The sequence below is a fragment of the Megalobrama amblycephala genome, linkage group LG1, assembly GCF_018812025.1.
Source record: "Megalobrama amblycephala isolate DHTTF-2021 linkage group LG1, ASM1881202v1, whole genome shotgun sequence".
Lineage (NCBI taxonomy): Eukaryota > Metazoa > Chordata > Actinopteri > Cypriniformes > Xenocyprididae > Megalobrama > Megalobrama amblycephala.
The window spans coordinates 34,838,598-34,858,351 of record NC_063044.1 but is presented as its reverse complement, the minus strand read 5'-3'; the positions used below and the strand labels follow the sequence as shown (position 1 = coordinate 34,858,351).

Below are 19,754 nucleotides of genomic sequence, written 5' to 3'. Positions count from 1 at the left end.
CTACACTGCATAAATTTAAAAATGGGCTTTTAACGCATTAGTCATACATTTTAACTCTTTTTAAATGAAACATGCACGAGTAATGAAGTGAATTCCAAACATGCAATAAGTAAACTTAAAAATTAATCTAAAATTTAGCTTAAAATACACTACAACTTTAGGATATTAAATAATGTATTTTGAAAGTATACTTTCAATGCAGTGCTACAATGATCATTTTAGCACACAGTTCAAATATACCTAAAATGTATACCTAGCTGAATTGCACTGTAGGGGGCGAGAACGAGTCTTCGAACCTGTGTGTATGCCTACTGTGAAATTACCACATCAAAAACGTGACGTGCTAACATGGATGCAGCTATGAAGCCGCCGGGTTTGCTTCAGGGAAAATTTATTTTTAAGAAGCTTCCCAATGGAAACCTCGACAAAACTAAGGTTGTTTGCACCTTGTGCAATGCAGAATTAGTTTACTGTAGAAGTTCTTCCAGTCTCAAGTACCACCTAAACGCAAAGCATCCCTTAGCTAACGTGGAAGATGCCGGGCCAAGCACTGATGTAGCGCAGAAGAGTCGTCGCCAAACTACTATGTTTGAGTACAACCGAGGCAAGCCCGTCAGCACAGCTCTATCAGACAAGCTAACTAATCTCCTCGCTCAGTGGATTGCCACCAGCTGCCGGCCAATCAGCGTGATTGAAGATGATGGACTCGAGCTTGTTCTCCAGGCGGCCACAGGTGACCCATCTTACAAACTACCTGCGAGGCGAACTATCATAAGGAGAATACATGACCAGTACGCCGCAGAGAAATCCGCAAAAGATGAGAAGATGGTAGAGGCAAGGTGTGTAGCACTGACTGGGGACCATTGGACATCTGTCAACAACGATAACTACCTCTGCGTTACTGTACACCTCATCGATGCCAGCTGGGAACTTCACTCCTTCGCTTTAGGTAGGCTACGTTATGTAATTTTAAATTACATAATTTAATTTAATTACTTAGCGTATTAATTATCACGACACCACGAATTACCACCACATTATGTTTGCTTCTTGATGATTGCTAGTTGTTTACTACTAGTAATGAACTTATTCTGATCTACTTTGTCTGTCCGTTAGGTGTGATGAAAACAGAGGAGCGTCACTTTGCAGAAGCGTGTGCCTAGGCAGTTTCTCGCGCGTGAGACGCAACAGAGATGCACTGCACACAATGCTGTCTCAGCAGAAGCACAATCTGGCCCTCCCAACAAATGCAGAATATGAGAAGTTGGCAAAGCTAGAGAAACTGCTGGAGCCATGCAGGTATGGTCTACAAAGATAGCGTGTTCATGAATTTGCATACAAGTTCTTTTAAATGTCACTTTGTATTTAAGAAACATGTGCCCTTAAATGTAATGTGATTAAGAACTTTAAAAATGTGTAATCTGAGTTAAATGAATCAGTCATTAATTATTTATTGCTCTGTTTCTCTGTGTGTGTGTGTGTGTGTGTGTGTGTGTGTGTCTGTCTGTCTGTGTAGGTACATCACTGAGCTCCTTGGTGGGGATAAGTATATATCCTGCTCTGTGGTTCTACCTGCCCTGTGCCACCTCCAGCACGCGATGAAGATCTCAGATGATGATCCTGCTTATATTGTGCGATTCAAGGCTGCCTTCACCAAGGACCTCAATCAGCGGAGGGAGAATATAAACCTGGAATGGCTTAAGGTATGTCAGACTGACCAGAAGATAACTGCATTGTTTGACCATTATAGACTGTTAAGCCAGTAGATCGGTCAATGAATAGATGAAGTGAAATTTTCATCAATCAATAATTATTATTTTTTATTCATCAAAGGTGGCGACTGCTCTAGATCCACGATTTAAGGACCTCAAGTGCTTGCCCAGAGCAGAGAGGGAGCCAGTGTGGGCAAAGCTAAGTGAGTTGGTGAAGGGAGAAGAACCTGCTCTGCAGCCACTCGGGGAGGAGAATCCTGAGCCACCCAAGAAGAAAACAGCCCTGCTACTGATAGGATCAGACTCAGAATCAGATGATGAGACACCAGAAGACAATACTGTGGAGAGGTACAAGGTAGAGCCCAGTGCCAGTCTAGATCAGTGTCCACTGAAGTGGTGGTCGGAGCACACTGCTGTCTATGGTAAGATGGCCCACATTGCCCGTAAATACTTGGGGACTCCTGCCACAACTGTCCCATGCGAGAGACTTTTTTCTTTAGCAGGCCATATTGTGCAGAAGAGGAGATCTAGTTTGTCACCAGAAAATGTGAACAAGCTGGTTTGCCTGAGTGACTGGTGGAAGAAGGAGAAATAGAGCTTGGACTGATTGACACAAAGTTACTGACTGTAAACGGTTCATCACAACCTCTTATGTAGGCCTACAGTTCAAAATTCATGTTTAACTGAATAAACAGTTGGTAAACACAAGTACATCTTATTGAACATAATTTATTTTCATCATATTCCGAATGCCTTCGGCAGAATTCAAATGAGCCATTTTAATCTAGATTAATCTAGATTAAAAAAATTAATCTATGCCCACCTCTACTTGTAATATTTTCAACTTTATAAATAAACAAGTTATTTGATGTTTAATGTTTGAAATAGTTGTAAAAAAATTAAAATGGAGATTCAGTGAAAAAGTGTTAAACACTTTTTCTTTCTTTTTTTGGAGTTGAATATGTTTGTTAGACCAAACATATTCATGTTTTCACCAAACATCTTAAATAGAAAGTTACATATTTTTTTCATTCTTAAAACACATTTTAAAAGATTTATGATCATTTATAATTAATCCTAAACAAATTAAATGTTTCATACCATTTTTCTTAGATGTATGAATAGTCCTATGCATTTTTAAATAATTATTTATAATAATTATAACATTGTTTTTTTTTCTTCCATGAGGACTGTGCAACTCATTGGGGCTCCAAGCAAAAAATGATTGAGAGGATACTAGAGCAGAGGACGGCCATCAATCGAGTTCTTGCTGATGGACGTAAAGCCAATCTGACCATCACATGGCAAGACAAGGATGTATTGCACTCAGTGAACAAAGCGTTAAAGCCAGTGAGCGAGTTCACCGACATTATGTCCAATGAGAATTATGTCACTGCATCATCTCTTCTCCCTGTGCTGCATCGCATTAAAGAGGACACGTTGGCCCCATCGGAGGAAGATGGACAACTGACAGCCAACCTGAAATCATATCGATTTTAGGCAAGAAATATGTATCTCAACCGTCTACTACAGTATCACATCAGACAGTGCATTGTAGTGTCCCTGAGGAAAAATTCAATTCATTTACTGCTTCAAGAGAGGAAGAATTGTCTCAACTAAATCATCAAAATCAACAATATGTATGTTAGACCCTATACCATCTAAGCTATTGAAAGAGATGTTTCAAGAGGTCATAGATCCTCTTCTTAATATTGTTAATTCATCTTTATCACTAGGATATGTACCAAAAACTTTTAAGCTGGCTATTATTAAACCTCTTATTAAAAAACCACAACTTGATCCTAGAGAATTAGTCAATTACAGGCCGATCTCAAATCTTACTTTTCTGTCAAAATACTAGAAAAAGCAGTTTCATCACAACTATGTTCCTTTTTAGAAAGAAATAGTATCTGTGAGGATTTCCAGTCAGGATTTAGACCATACCATAGTACTGAGACTGCTCTCATTAGAGTTACTCGATCACAAGTTAAATATGGAGTACCGCAAGGCTCAGTACTAGGACCGTTGCTTTTTACTCTGTACATGCTACCCTTGGGAGATATCATTAGGAAACATGGCGCTAGTTTTATTGTTACGCTGATGATACTCAGCTCTATATTTCTTTGCGCCCTGACGAAAATCACCAATTCACAAAATTAACGGAATGCATAGCTGATATAAAAAACTGGATGACCAGTAATTTCCTCCTACTAAATTCGGAAAAAAAAAAAAGATTCTAATTGTTGGACCAAAAACTTCATCACATAATAATCTAGAATATTGTCTAACACTTGATGGATGTTCTGTTAAGTCTTCGTCGTCAGTTAGGAACCTGGGTGTGCTCTTTGATACCAATTTTTCATTTGAAGGCCATGTTTCTAGCATCTGTAAAACCGCATTCTTCCATCTTATAAATATATCTAAACTACGACATATGCTCTCAATGAAAAATGCAGAACAGCTAGTTCATGCGTTTATGACCTCAAGGCTAGACTACTGTAACGCTCTACTGAGTGGTTGTTCCTCCCGCTTGATAAATAAACTACAGCTCGTACAAAATGCAGCAGCTAGAGTTCTTACTAGAACTAGGAAGCATGACCATATTAGCCCAGTTCTGTCGTCACTGCATTGGCTTCCTGTTAAACATAATATAGATTTTAAAATCTTGCTAATTACTTACAAAGCACTAAATGGTTTAGCTCCCCAGTACCTGAGCGAGCTCTTAATGCATTAGAGAGAATTAATGCATTAATTCAGGCAAGCTGATAATACCTAGAATATCAAAATCAACCGCAGGCGGTAGATTCTTCGCCTATTTGGCACCTAAACTCTGGAACAATCTTCCTAGCATTGTTCGGGAAGCAGACACACTCTGTCAGTTTAAATCTAGACTAAAAACGCATTTCTTTAACCTGGCATACACATAACATATTATATATTTATATTTTCAAATCCGTTAAAGGATTATTAGGCTGCATAAATTAGTTCAGCCGGAACCGGGAACACTTCCTATAACACCAGATGTACTCGTTACATCAGAAAAAGAATGGCATCTACGCTAATATTAGTCTCTCTGTTTATCCGGAGGTTTACTGTAGTCAACCGGATCCAGGCCGTATCCAGCTGAGACAGAGGACCTGCGCCTTGACATGACCACAACGCAGCCCTGAAGTATCAGCAGAGATCGAGTCAACTGGATCATCCATTGTGAAGACCTCATCAACACGACAGCCAGTGGCACAGTTCCTCAACAAACCGTCCATACCGGCGTGATGAATACGATCCTCAACTGGATGGAACTGGATTAAATACTTTAAATGTTGCAATCCTATCGGACTTATGATAGTTACCTGAATCGTAACAAAGCACTGTTCGCCAGAGGAGAAATGGCCCCCCAACTAAGCCTGGTTTCTCCCAAGGTTTTTTTCTCAATTTTAACACCTGTTTGTCACCTGATGTCACCTGTTGGAGTTTGGGTTCCTTGCCGCTGTCGCCTTTGGCTTGCTTAGTTGGGGACACTTGACATTTGATATTCTGGCCACTCCAGTTATCTCTGTATGTATATTTTAGGCAACAATAAATTTAACATATTAATACCATGCATGTGGTTCAGGCAACGCAGTCAATGATTATCTTCACTACATGTATATTTACAACCAAACAAATTATAAAACACCAGAATGGTATAAACCAGAACTATAAATCTTCCTCTTTTCATTTACATTTTTAAAAATATTAAACATATGTGGTTCAGGCAATATGTGCATATAGTTTGCAATCATAAAACACAACTCTGTCTCATTTTGTTAAATGTCAGTTTTAATGATCAATAACAGCCATTATAAAAATATAAGCAAAAGGTACATTTACATTTACAGGTATAAGAAGCTACAATAAAAATTAAAGCAAACAGTTCAGTCAAATGTTCAAAGTCAGAGCTCCAATAGACTACAACGGTAAAGTTAAATAGCCTAAATATATAAACTTATGAAACTTTACTTTACCCTCAGCCAAAACGATTTTCCAGGGAACAAATTATAGATTAATGAGACCAAAGATTGCCTGTTACAAAAGATGAATTATATTTCATGTTTAACCACTACAGAGTCATCAGAGTCAGCGGCAAACATCAGAAGGACTAGCCGAGGTAAGGCTTCTCTCGGCGGGGTACATGAGCGCTGAACGCCCAGTGATCATCTGGATCTCACAACTCTGACAGCGTCAGATCAAATTTTCAAAAAGGTGCTTTCTTTATGAATAAACCACAGATTTGATCTTGGTGCTGTTGCTCTGTGTCTGCTGTTGAATTATCCAGGTTGTGGATGAGGAGCGACCCCTGATGTGATTGTGAAGCACTTACAGTGTACAATAGTACATAGTAAAGCACTATATAAATGCCTCATTCATTCATTAGTTATCCATTATTTATTATGCGTTCTTGTCTGTTCTTGTGAAACGTCATCAGCTTCTGCCCGAGTACTGATCCAATTCAAAGTTCACATCTAGCCAAGTACAGTTCAAATCCCCGGATGTGTTCTTGATCCGGCTTTAATCGAAGATGCATCGAGAGAGTACTTGTGACAGCCAGGTATCCCAGAATGCCTCTCACATCAACCAGCAACAGTTAAACTACATGTCTAGACATAATAACATGGAGGACACTGGGGGGGGTATTTTTCCCAAAGTGAGCCGTCAGCTCCAGTCCACTACAATTTGTAGTGGTTAAGGCCCGGGTATATGTCATTTCCCACGTTGTGCTTCATCTTGCGCACAGTTGAGTGTCCAAGCCTTTCAAAGATAATTCTTTGCCCGAGGGCGCGGAAAGACAGCGCGCCATCAAGCCCTGGGTATACTTCACTTTCCGCACCTGGACACGTCTTGCATGCAGTCGTGTCCGCGCATCTTTCAAAGTATACTAAACCACAGATGCACGTGTATAAAAAATGTTTTATACTATTACCAGGCATCATGTCATCAATGGGACATTTGCTGCCTGAACACCGTTTATTGCTTCACAGTGGCGTATTGTAACGATTCGGGACTCATGGTAAGATCCATATGCAAGCTTTATTAAATGTGAGCGTGGTCGTACAGGCAGGGGTCAGATTACAGCAAACAGGTACAGCAAGGAACAGGCGAAATCGTAGTCAGGGTACAGGCAGTAGGTCGAGGCAGGCAGATATCACTCACAGAACAGCAGACAAGGCAAAGGTCAGGACAGGCGGCACAGGATCGTAGACGGGAAACAGACAGGCAGACAAGATAAACGCTTGGAATTGTACACAGAGGCAACAAGACTTCGCGGTGAGGTGGTGTGTGTATGAGTCTTTTATAGTCCAGGTAATGTGTGGCAGCTGGGTGTGGTGATTAGTGTGGAGTGATTGTGAAGTGAGTGCAGGTGATAAGCAATGGAGGATCATGGGAAATGTAGTCCGGGATGTGACAGGAACAGACGTGATCGTGACACGTATAGCGGATTATTGTTATTATTATGCTACTTTTATTATTAAATTAATATTGCAATTCATTTAACCGACGCACTGCGAGCATAATAAAAGATTAGTTAGATGGCAAACTCCTCATTTAAAAAAACAACTTGTTTAACCTTATAACACTCTTATCAGTCCCGCTAACGGACCACTGGGTGGTTAAAGGGTTAAACTTGTTTGCTTAAAATTTTTGTGAATAATTTGCTGATGCAGGTACAAAAATACATTTTGTAACTGCAAAAAAATATATAAATAAATAAAACTTGTCGCCCATGGCGCCAACTATAGCTGGAGAGGAGAGATTTGGCTGTGGCTAACTTACACAGAAGAGATTTTTTTGTTCAGCACATAAAAATGAACTACTTCATTTCAGACTGTGGTGATGTGGTTTCTCCACTGCATGGATCTTCATGTGTATCTTCAGGTTACTTTTAATAATGAAACTCTTTCCACACTGATGACACGTGTGCGGCTTCTCTCTGCTGTGGATCATCTCATGTGTTTTCAGATTTACTGACTGACTGAATCTCTTGTCACACTGTGAACACTTGTAAGGTTTTTCTCCAGTGTGGATCCTCTCATGTGTTTTCAGAGATGATGACTGATTGAATCTCTTGTCACAGTGTGAACACTTGTAAGGTTTTTCTCCAGTGTGAATTCTCTGGTGCACTTTTAAATTGTTTGCTTTAGTAAAAGTCTTCTCACACTCAAAGCACATGTACTCTCTCACACCAGTATGAATTTTCTCATGTTCTTGTAAACTACACAGCAGTGAAAAACTCTTTCCACACACAGAACATGAATGTGGCTTCTCCTTTGTATGAACTCTCAGGTGTCTCTTCAGGTCTGATGACCCTAGAAATGTTTTGTCACATTGATCACATGTGTGTGGCTTCTCTCCAGTGTGAACTTTCATATGTTCCTTAAGATGTCCTTTTCGTGTGAAACTCTTCCCACACTGATCACATGTGAACGGCTTCTCTCCTGTGTGAACTCTCATGTGATTCTTAAGATGTCCTTTTTGTGTGAAGCTCTTCCCACATTGATCACATGTGAACAGTCTCTCTCCAGTGTGGATCCTCATGTGTGCTTTAAGACTTGATGATTGACTGTAGCTCTTTCCACATTGATCACATGTGAACGGCTTCTCTCCTGTATGAACTCTCATGTGAACATCAAGACTTTGTTTGGTTGAGAAACTCTTTCCACACTGAGTGCAGGTTGTAGATTTCTTGACTCTTTTCTTTAAAAAAGTCTTTTTAGTCTTTGAGCGACTCAAAGGTTTTTCTCCAGGTTTGTCATGATGTTCCTCCTCCACTTCATTCAGTTCTTCACTCTCCTCCTTCACTTCCATCAGCTCTGAAATGAAAGAGAAAAAAAGTCATTTAATTTTCAGTAAATCAAAATAATTTAAAGAGAGAAATATTGAGTTAAAGGTCATAAAATTGAGACTTGTTGTGATAGACAACTGCTACAAAACATTACAATCATTTTGATGCATTTGCATAAATTAGTTGCATTTGTCCCTGAAACTTTAACATTAATCTTCCGATCGTAAAGGACCAGCTGTCGTTCCAACGACAGAATCCAGTGGTCTGGTGAAGGTATAATGTGTGTACGTATGTTCAGCGCTCCTGTGAAGTTCACTTAATTTTAGCATTTAGTCTCAATTTTACTTTAGCTGCTCGTTTAATCTGACTCCAATTTCAAATGTTTTTACATCAAGATTTACTGAATTAAGACAATCAGCACTGAATGGACGTCTTCTGGCTACAGAATTTCCCAAATCGCTGCTCTGCCACCTTCCCTTAAATAATTATTAATAATTTATAAATAATATTAAGAAAATAAAGAAAACATTGCTCTGAAATATTTTGAGTAATATATTTGATCAATGACAAAATTATCTAATGTGATATTAACAGCTATATTTTGACATCAACTTTTAGGTTGATATTTAATTAATTTTCCTAAAACTGTGTAATTATTAAGGGCCGTTCACAGCAGACTTCTCCTTCCACTGACTTTCTTTCATACACATGTGAATGTGGGACTCAAGAAACACAAGATCAAGTGAATTTTGCAGTAACGTGGAGTAGATTGTACATTTTAAAATTTTGAAGTGATTATTATTTGTTATTTATGTTTTAAAAAAAATATATCACATCATATCTTGACTGTTGCTGTGTCTGTAGAAAGTTCACATGCTCAAAGTCTAGACTGACTGCATCTTTAAATGTGTTATTATCAGTGTCCTACATGATTCACTCAACCCTGTTACTTCTGACATGATTTTCCTCCTTTCAAAACCAGAGGATTTCTTAAAACTGTGACACCAGGAAGTGACATCATCTGGGCTCTCTCTACAGCATGATGGGAGGACAAGAAAATAATCTCAATCCATTGTCTCAGTTTTTACACAAATGAATGACTGCATTCATCAACCCTGTTACCAAAGTTACTGTAAGAAGAGATTTTGCTCAAGTTACACTCACAACCCTGTCAGCCATTCTGGAAAGTTCATTCACTTCATACATTTTGGTGTTTACAGTTTATTCCTAAAAAATAACAATGTTGAAAACTATATTGAAAATGCCTCTATTTGGGTAACACTCCTGGAAATTGTGAAGCAGATATGAAATAAATGTAAAATACATAAATATTTAGTTTGATCTGATGTTGAAAATAAGTATGAAGTTTCTCAAACTTCCCTTTACTGAGCATTTGTTAAAAAAAAACGAATTATGTATAATTTCATAGTTTAATTGCATATCTAAATATGCAGAAGTGTTTGAATCTTTCTAACATGAATGTTGTCATTAAAAGTTCAGTATGTATTTGATAGTTTATCTAAATGTGCAAGAACATGAATGTTGTTCAGCATCATGAATGAATAAAGAATAAACACCAACCTCTTTGTTCTTCAGTATCTTCAGTGTGTTTCATTCTGCAGGGTTCTGGATCACTCATGTTTTTTGCAGTTTTCAGCTCTTCTTGATGCTTCAGTGCTCTTCTGATGGGAATATTCCTGCATTTATTGGAGAATGGCTGTGGGAGGAGCTTCACTGATGATGTGACTGCTGTGGGAGGAGCTTCATTAAAAATAAATCAGTTACTGTGTTTGTTTTTATAGGGTTAAAGTCCAGAGAAAATTCACTAAATGAAATGTGTCTGTTTAATGTTTCAAATTACTTTTGTGAAAACAGAATGTTTTAATGTCCCATCATCATTTAGTATAACGGATATATTTAATGCAAAAAGGAATCAGTTATTTTGACCTGTATTTAATAAAGTATATAAAAGAATAAGAGATCATACTAAATTTCATTATATTTTAAATGATTAAAAACTTCTTGGTGACAAATAGGTGAAAGCTAGTGGTTTGAAGGAAAGTGGCAAAGTATAAAGATTTAAAATGACAAAGAGTATTTTGGGCTTCACTGTGATCCTTCAATACAGTGTTTGATTGTCAGCAAATGATTCTCATTCTAAATATGCCTGAAATATGCTTTTTTTTCTCTTTTGTGCTATATTAACTATATTAACTTTTGTATTTCACACATAAACTAAATGCATTCAGAATTTATATCGGTCTATCGTAAAGTAACTGATGCTAATTCAGAACTTTATTCTGTTTCTCTATTAAAATATTGACAGATATCTAGAAAAGTAGTAAAGAACTGTAAGAAAAACAGTTAAAAGCATAAAGACAAAAATAATTGTTCATATTTGAGGTCCACAAATCCCCTCAGTCTGTTGACAGCAATGAAATGAGCTTTAAGTGTCAATTTACAGCAGATCTGAAGACATCAGCATAATAAATGAGGTGAAAACAGGAACTATTGACATGAAATAAAGAGTGTTTTCTGCAGTTTCTCTGTTAATATTGATGATCCTCAGACTATCAACACTCATTCAACAAGACATTCACATCATTAGCAGATCATCTCACTTTACACATTATTCGAGTCCTATAAACTGCTCTACTGAAAGACAATACTGTTATTTCTCACAACATGATGTGGATAAAACACCAATAATACAAAAACACACAAATGACACTTATATATATATATATATATATATATATATCAACCACTGCTGCTAAATAACTACAATATAATATATATGAACTGAAAGTTTGATTTTCTAATTATAAGTATATTGATTGCAGTAGTGAAATTAGATCAGAAGAGACAATGATCACAAACCCTTTCAAAATAAAGAGCAGCACAAAGTAGGGTTGTCGTCATAATACAGAATCATCTCGTATTTAAGATATCAAAGCAGTGATCTGTATTAATGTCACCACCAATATGGGTAGTCCAAACCAGGCCATGTGGAAATCCTTTGGGGTCGACCATACCAAAACATCTGTGCCACATCCAGCAACACCAGACAGGAGTCTCTATTTCATGCCTGATATCCCACATCTGGTAAAAAATCTGAAAAGTGCTCTTGTCTGTGGACAGGTGTTCAAAATTCCAGAGGATGTTGTTAACAAAGAGAACCTACCTTCCAATGAGGTTTCAGTGGTACCTATTAAGGACGTATTGTCCTTTCAAGAAGAGATGGCATTAAAAATAGCCCCCCCCCCATCTATCAGCTGCAGCCATAGAGCCAAGTCACTTTGAAAAAATTAAAGTCTGTCCTGCTCTTAACTCTCTGGAGTCGGGTAACATGCAGACGCGTTTTGCAGGATTTTTTTCACATTGCAGCAAAACATACTTAAAATACTCCGTCATTTCTTGTCATAGAGACATAAGTAATATATCAATTGAAACTATAGAATGTCTTCTTTTATTTGTATACACTCAGAGTAAAAACAAAATGTTGTGCTTTTTGCAAAATAAAGAAAACTAACCTGAAGCGTGATCTCTCGTCTCCCTCTGAACAAAGTTTAATCTGATAGTTCTCAGAAAATGAACTGTAACTTAGTGAATACTAATGACAAAATAAATGACACTTATGTCTAAAGAAACGTTGAAATGTCAGGTTTTAAATCGTGTAAGTCAAATCGAAAAGAAACATTCTGTGTTTATGTAATCTGTATGAAAAGAGAGCCATGTCAGAAGTCCGTGATTCAGCTCATTATCCGCTAATGCGGCCACGCCCACGGAGCCAGCGCTATTCAGTCAATACATGCAGGCATTGTGTTTATCATAAGTGTTTATCTGTTTGTTAAAGCTATGGTTAGAGACCTCTGGAAGACATGCCTTCAGTTCCTGGAATGTCCTGTTCTTCTTTAGATGAATTTGTGGACTAAATGTGCACAGAGCGCCTTCCGGCTGCAAGTATGAATTGAAAACACCAGCGCTCACAGTGATGACAACGAATATTAACCCTTAATCGGCTCTTGGGGTCCAGCTGACCCCGCTGACAGTTTCCTTCGTTTTTTAAAAGTTTTCCTTTCATCTCAGGGGCATGAAACTCTGTGACTTTTCCTAAATAATCTATCTAAGCACGCACAAAAAATCTGGGCTTGATTTGGTTGTTCTATAGGTGCATAAAGTCCTTCATGGTCAGATTGACCCCACATTGAAAATTACTTTTTTTACCATTTCATTTGTCAAAATAAATAAATAAATCCAGTATAAATCTGAAATGTTCTACATGACCATAAACACAAAGTGGAACGAACTTTCTATCTCATACACACACACACACAAACATGTGTGCGACTGCAACAAAGGGCATTTTTATAGAAATTGGCAACAAAAAAAAAAAAATAATTGGCCTAAATATGAACAATTTTACAAAATACCGGTGTCTCATATTCCACTAGCTTGCTTTGGGATTTCCCCATATTGGCAGTCTGATTCTGTGGCTTTTCGTGCGTGCTATTAATCTGTTGGACGTCTCCGTACAGATCTGATCTCTTCACCCAAGATCAGCCGGGCGGACGCTCTCAATAGCGCCCTATTCGGGACCGCACACAACTCAGTCCCCGGACCGCACTCAACTCAGTCCCCCTTATTTGCCCACGTGATTTCAGTTTTTTTTTTTTTTTTTACCTCCTAAAAAACATCAATTCATGCTGCATTTGCCACAGATTCAGACTCCCCTTATGGTTTATCCCTATCAATTTAATTTTCAATTTAACCAAATTCTATTTTTTTTTTAAAAAATGTTCCCCCTGAATTTTGCAAGTTTGTCTCTTACCAGAAGCACCCGTTGCCGTCTCGGGTTCGTTTTCTTTTGATTCCAGTGGTCGTCCTCCTGGACCTACACAGCACCGGTCCCTTGTCCCTGAATCTAAATGGGGTTAGGGCTGACTTGGGTCAGGATTGCAGGTAACCGGTGCTCTCCAGGTCCAGAAGGTCCGTCCAAGGAATCCCACTTCTGACACCAAAATTGTTGTGGCAAAAATTAATTAGTTGAAATCACTAATAAGAGACAAACCTTATGAAAATTCACTTTATAAAGATTTTAATTTCTTGCAAGAAAGAGTCCACAGTCGACACAACCATACAATGTCTGCCCCGAGTGTGAACTAAGGACACAAAATAACCCACAAACATTTATACCCCAGAGGTTTGAGCAACTCTCCCCAGTACTTTTCCATACAGGATGAAGGTAACAAACACACACACAAATGGCCTCCCCTTTTGTCTTAGAACTTATTTAAATTATCTGACACCCTTGGTTTGGGAAAGCTCTCAGTTTGGGTGTCCCATCGTTACTCCCTGGGTTTCAACAGACACTGTGTCTGTTGAGCTCAGAGAGGTGTTTTGCATAGCTGAAACAGATATTGACTTCAGTGTGAACTCAAACATAAATCTTTTTGTGTGATTAAATTTTTCCCCAACAGCCGTTTTCAAGTGAGACCGAGGGCCAGCGCCCTGACACAACCACAACGCAGCCCTGAAGTATCAGCAGAGATTGAGTCAACTAGATCATCCATTGTGAAGGCCTCATCAACACAACAGCCAGTGCCACAGTTCCTCAACAGACCGTCCATACCGGCGTGATGAATACGATCCTCAACTAGATGGAACTGGATTAAATACTTTAAATGTTGCGATCCTATCGGACTTATGATAGTTACCTGAATCGTAACAAAGCACTGTTCGCCAGAGGAGAACTGGCCCCCCCGACTAAGCCTGGTTTCTCCCAAGGTTTTTTTCTCAATTTTACCACACCTGTTTGTCACCTGATGGACTTTGGGTTCCTTGCCGCTGTCGCCTTTGGCTTGCTTAGTTGGGGACACTTGACATTTCATATTCTGGCCACTCCAGTTATCTCTGTATGTATATTTTAGGGAACGCAGTCAATGATTATCTTCACTGCATGTATATTTACAACCAAACAAACTATAAAACACCAGAATGGTATAAACCAGAACTATAAAACTTCCTCTTTTAATTTACATTTTAAAAATAATAAACATATGTGGTTCAGGCAATATGTGCATATAGTTTGCAATCATAAAACTCAACTCTGTCTCATTTGTTAAATGTCAGTTTTAATGATCAATAACAGCCATTATAAAAATCTAAGCAAAAGGTACATTTACATTTACAGTTTGTAAGAAGCTACAATAAAAATTAAAGCAAACAGTTCAGTCAAACGTTCAAAGTCAGCGCTCTAATAGACTACAACGGTAAAGTTAAATAGCCTAAATATATAAAGTTATGAAACTTTATTTTACCCTCAGCTAAAACGATTTTCCAGGGAACAAATTATAGATTAATGAGACCAAAGATTGCCTGTTACAAAAGATGAATTATATTTCATGTTTAACCACTACAGAGTCATCAGAGTCAGCGGCAAACATCGGAAGGACTAGCCGAGGTAAGGCTGCTCTCGGCGGGGTACATGAGCTCTGAACGCCCAGTGATCATCTGGATCTCACAACTCCGACAATATCAGATCAAATTTTCAAACCGGCGCTTCCTTTATCAATAAACCACAGATTTGATCTTGGTGCTGTTGCTCTGTGTCTGCTGTTGAATTATCCAGGTTGTTGATGAGGAGCGACCCCTGATGTGATTGTGAAGCACTTACAGTGTACAGTAGTACATAGTTAAAGTGCTATATAAATGCCTCATTCATTCATTAGTTATCCATTTTTTAATATGCGTTCTTGTCTGTTTTTGAAACGTCTTCAGCTGCTGCTCGAGTACTGATCCAATTCAAAGTTCACATCTAGCCAAGTACAGTTCAAATCCCAGAATGTGTTCTTGATCCGCCTTTTATCGAGGATGCATCGAGAGAGTACTTGTGATAGCCAGGTATCCCAGAATGCCTCTCGCATCAACCAGCAACAGTTAAACTACATGTCTAGACATAATAACATGGGGGACATTGGGGGTATTTTTCCCAAAGTGAGCTGTCAGCTCCAGTCCACTACAATTTGTAGTGGTTAAGGCCCGGTTATATGTCATTTCCCATGTTCTGCTCCATCTTGCGCACAGTTGAGTGTGCAAACCTTTCAAAGATAATTCTTTGCCCATGAGCGCAGAAAGACAGCCCCCATCAAGCCTCGGGTATACTTCACTTTCTGCACCTGGACGTGTCTCGTGTGCATTTTTTTGTTCAGCACTTCATTTCACACTGTGGAGATGTGGTTTCTCCACTGCATGGATCTTCATGTGTATCTTCAGGTGACTTTTAATAGTGAAACTCTTTCCACACTGATCACAGGTGTGCAGCTTCTCTCTGCTGTGGATCTTCTCATGTGTTTTCAGATTTGATGACACACTGAATCTCTTGTCACACTGTGAACACTTGTGAGGTTTTTCTCCAGTGTGGATCATCTGGTGTGTTTTCAGAGATGATGACTTATTGAATCTTTTGTCACAGTGTGAACACTTGTAAGGTTTTTCTCCAGTGTGGATCATCTCATGTGTTTTCAGATGTGCTAACTGACTGAATCTCTTGTCACAGTGTGAACACTTGTAAGGTTTTTCTCCAGTGTGGATCATCTCATGTGTTTTCAGATGTGCTAACTGACTGAATCTCTTGTCACAGTATGAACACTTGTAAGGTTTTTCTCCAGTATGAATTCTCTGGTGCTGTTTTAAAGTTTTTTCTGTAGTAAAAGTCTTCTCACACTCAAAGCACATGTACTCTCTCACACCAGTATGAATTTTCTCATGTTCTTTTAAACTACACAGCAGTGAAAAACTCTTTCCACACACAGAACATGAATGTGGCTTCTCCTTTGTATGAACTGTCAGGTGTCTCTTCAGGTCCGATGACCCTAGAAATGTTTTGTCACATTGATCACATGTGAACGGTCTCTCTCCAGTGTGAACTTTCATGTGTTCCTTTAGATGTCCTTTTCGTGTGAAACTCTTCCCACATTGATCACATGTGAAAGGCTTCTCTCCAGTGTGGATCCTCATGTGTTCTTTAAGGTGTGATGATTGACTGTAGCTCTTTCCACACTGATCACATGTGAACGGCTTCTCTCCACTGTGAACTCTCTTGTGAACCTCAAGATATTGTTTGGTTGTGAATCTCTCTCCACATTGATCACATGTGAACGGCTTCTCTCCTGTATGAACTCTCATGTGAATCTCAAGATGTTGTTTGGTTGATAAACTCTTTCCACACTGAGTGCAGGTTGTAGATTTCTTGGCTCTTCTTTTCTTTAAAAATGTCTTTTTAGTCTTTGAGCGACTCAAAGGTTTTTCTCCAGGTTTGTCATGATGTTCCTCCTCCACTTCACTCAGTTCTTCACTCTCCTCCTTCACTTCCATCAGCTCTGAAATGAAAGAGAAAAGGTCATTTCATTTTCACTTAATCAAAATAAAGAGAGAAATATGAAGTTAAAGGTGATAAAATTGAGACTTGTTGTGATAGACAACTGCTACAAAACATTACGATCATTTTGATGCATTTGCATAAATTAGTTGCATATGTCCCTGAAACTTTAACATTAATCTTCCAATCGTAAAGGACCAGCTGTTGTTCCAGCGACAGAATCCAGTGGTCTGGTGAAGGTATAATGTGTGTACGTCTTTTCAGCGCTCCTGTGAAATTCACTTAATTTTAGAATTTAGTCTCAATTTTACTTTAGCTGCTCGTTTAATCTGACTCCAATTTCAAATGTTTTTACATCAAGATTTACTGAATTAAGACAATCAGCACTGAATGGACGTCTTCTGGCTACAGAATCGGCCTGGCTACAGAAAGAAAATAAAGAAAACATTGCTCTGAAATATTTTCAATCAATGACAAAATGATCTAATGTGATATTAACAACCATATTTTGACATCAACTTTTAGGTTGATATTTAATTAATTTTCCTAAAAACTGTGTAATTATTAAGGGCCGTTCACACTAGACTTCTCCTTCCTTTCATACACATGTGAATGTGGGACTCCAGAAACACAAGATCAAGTGAAGTTTGCAGTAAAGTAGAGTAGATTGTATATTTTCAAATTTTGGAGTGATTATTATTTGTTATTTATGTTTTTAAAAAAATATATCACATCATATCTTGACTGTTGCTGTGTCTGTAGAAAGTTTACATGCTCAAAGTCTAGACTGACTGATCTTTAAATGTGTTATTATCAGTGTCCTACATGATTCACTCAACCCTGTTACTTCTGACATGATTTTCCTTCTTTCAAAAACACCCAGGAAGTGACATCATCTGGGCTCTTTTCTACAGCATGATGGGAGGACAAGAAAATAATCTCAATCCATTGTCTCAGTTTTTACTCAAATGAATGACTGCATTCATCAACCCTGTTACCAAAGTTACTGTAAGAAGAGATTTTGCTCAAGTTACACTCACAACCCTGTCAGCCATTCTGGAAAGTTGAACAATGTTGTAAACTATATTGAAAATGGCTAAATTCTGGTAACACTCCTGCAAATTGTGAAACAAATGAAATAAATGTAAAATATGTAAATATTTAGTTTGATCTGATGTTGACAATCAATATGAAAGTTTCTCAAACTTCCTTTACCTGTTAGAAAAGAACATTGTTTAATTTCATAGTTCTACTGTTTCTCTAAATGTGCAGAAGTGCTTGAATCTTTCTAACATGAATGTTGTTCAGCATCATGAACGAATGAAGAATAAACACCAACCTCTTTGTTCTTCAGTATCTTCAGTGTGTTTCATTCTGCAGGGTTCTGGATCACTCATGTTCTTTGCAGTTTTCAGCTCTTCCTGATGCTTCAGTGCTCGTCTGATGGGAATATTCCAGCATTTATTGATGAACTGCCGTGGGAGGAGCTATACTGATGATGTGACTGCTGTGGGAGGAGCTTCATTAAGTGAATTGCAGTGGGCGGGGCTTTGTTGACTGAACTGCAGATTGATTGGAGGAGCTGATCTGCCCAAATAAAAAATAAATCAGTTACTGTGTTTGTTTTATAGGGTTAAAGTCCAGAGATCAAACTGTAGTGTCTGCATCAAATGAAATGTACAAAAGTGATTTTACATAGAAAATTCACTAAATTAAATGTGTCTGTTTAATGTTTTAAATTACTTTTGTGAAAACAAAATGTTTTAATGTCCCATTATCATTTAGTGTAATGGATATATTTAATGCAAAAAGGAATCAGTTATTTTGACCTGTATTTAATAAAGTATATAAAAGAATAAGAGATCATACTAAATTTCATTATATTTTAAATGATTAAAAACTTCTTGGTGACAAATGGGTGAAAGCTAGTGGTTTGAAGGAAAGTGGCAAAGTATAAAAATTTAAAATGACAATTCAAGAGTATTTTGGGCTTCACTGTGATCCTTCAATACAGTGTTTGATTGTCAGCAAATGATTCTCGTTCTGAATATGCCTGAAATATGTTTTTTTTCTTTTGTGCTATATTAACTATATTAACTTGTGTATTTCACACCTAAACTAAATGCATTCAGAATTTATATCGGTCTATCGTAAAGTAACTGATGTTAATTCAGAACTTTATTCTGTTTCTCTATTAAAATATTGAAAGATATCTAGAAAAGTAGTAAAGAACAGTAAGAAAATCAGTTAAAAGCATAAAGACAAAAATAATTGTTCATATTCGAGGTCCACAAATCCCCTCAGTCTGTTGACAGCAATGAAATGAGCTTTAAGTGTCAATTTACAGCAGATCTGAAGAGATCAGCATAATAAATGAGGTGAAAACAGGAACTATTGACATGAAATAAAGAGTGTTTTCAGCAGTTTCTCTGTTAATATTGATGATCCTCAGATTATCAACACTCATTCAACAAGACATTCAGATCATTAGCAGATCATCTGATAGAAACACATTACTGTCCTATAAACTGCTCTACTGAAAGACAATACTGTTATTTCTCACAACATGAAATGGATAAAACACCAATAATACAGAAACAAACACTAATGACACTCATCTTCATCAACCACTGCTGCTAAACAACTACAGTAATATAGTATATATGAACTGAAAGTTTGATTTTCTAATAATTAAGTACATTGATTGCAGTAGTGAAATTAGATCAGAAGAGACAATGATCACAAAACCTTTCAAAATAAAGAGCAGCACAAAGTTGTTACAGTCTGTCTAGTTTCTGTTTCAGTTCATGGACTCTCAGTTTGTTTTCATTGATCACATGTT

The 19,754-nt window shown here is 37.7% G+C and overlaps 3 protein-coding genes across 4 annotated transcripts; 1 reads left to right on the top strand and 2 right to left on the bottom strand.

Moving 5' to 3' along the window:
* Window positions 1-295: 295 nt before the first annotated feature.
* On the top strand, window positions 296-2,653 carry LOC125245854 (E3 SUMO-protein ligase ZBED1-like). Its single transcript, XM_048156657.1, has 3 exons — window positions 296-949; window positions 1,117-1,299; window positions 1,517-2,653. Exons 1-2 carry the CDS (start codon window positions 349-351, stop codon window positions 1,161-1,163), a joined length of 648 nt encoding a protein of 215 aa, XP_048012614.1. The 5' UTR covers window positions 296-348; the 3' UTR covers window positions 1,164-1,299; window positions 1,517-2,653.
* A 5,089-nt stretch (window positions 2,654-7,742) lies between these two features.
* Window positions 7,743-10,588, bottom strand: LOC125245755 (gastrula zinc finger protein XlCGF7.1-like; the record flags this gene model as incomplete). Its single annotated transcript, XM_048156482.1, has 2 exons — window positions 10,114-10,588; window positions 7,743-8,560 (listed from the first exon to the last, which is right to left on the bottom strand). Coding segments are annotated over exons 1-2 (876 nt in total), but the record flags the coding sequence as incomplete, so codon positions are not given.
* Window positions 10,589-15,247: 4,659 nt separating this feature from the next.
* LOC125245667 (gastrula zinc finger protein xLCGF3.1-like) lies at window positions 15,248-19,107 on the bottom strand. 2 transcript variants are annotated; one of them, XM_048156369.1, is made up of 3 exons: window positions 18,252-19,107; window positions 16,284-16,913; window positions 15,248-16,235 (listed from the first exon to the last, which is right to left on the bottom strand). In XM_048156369.1, the coding sequence occupies exons 1-3, from the start codon at window positions 18,307-18,309 to the stop codon at window positions 15,748-15,750; spliced, it is 1,176 nt and encodes a 391-aa protein (XP_048012326.1). In that variant the 5' UTR covers window positions 18,310-19,107; the 3' UTR covers window positions 15,248-15,747. The 2 variants fall into 2 exon arrangements, with proteins under 2 accessions (XP_048012326.1, XP_048012333.1); XM_048156376.1 differs by lacking the exon at window positions 18,252-19,107 and having other exon boundaries at window positions 15,248-16,444; window positions 16,529-17,769.
* Between the last annotated feature and the right edge of the window lie 647 nt (window positions 19,108-19,754).

Coding starts and splice junctions, on each gene's coding strand:
- LOC125245854 (XM_048156657.1), top strand. CDS start 349: ATGGATGCAGCTATGAAGCCGCCGGGTTTGCTTCAGGGAAAATTTATT. Junction 950..1,116: donor ACTTCACTCCTTCGCTTTAG/GTAGGCTACGTT, acceptor TCTGTCCGTTAG/GTGTGATGAAAACAGAGGAG.
- LOC125245667 (XM_048156369.1), bottom strand. CDS start 18,309: ATGAGTGATCCAGAACCCTGCAGAATGAAACACACTGAAGATACTGAA. Junction 16,914..18,251: donor AGATACTGAAGAACAAAGAG/GTTGGTGTTTAT, acceptor CTTTCATTTCAG/AGCTGATGGAAGTGAAGGAG. Junction 16,236..16,283: donor ACATGAGAAAATTCATACTG/GTGTGAGAGAGT, acceptor CTTTTACTACAG/AAAAAACTTTAAAACAGCAC.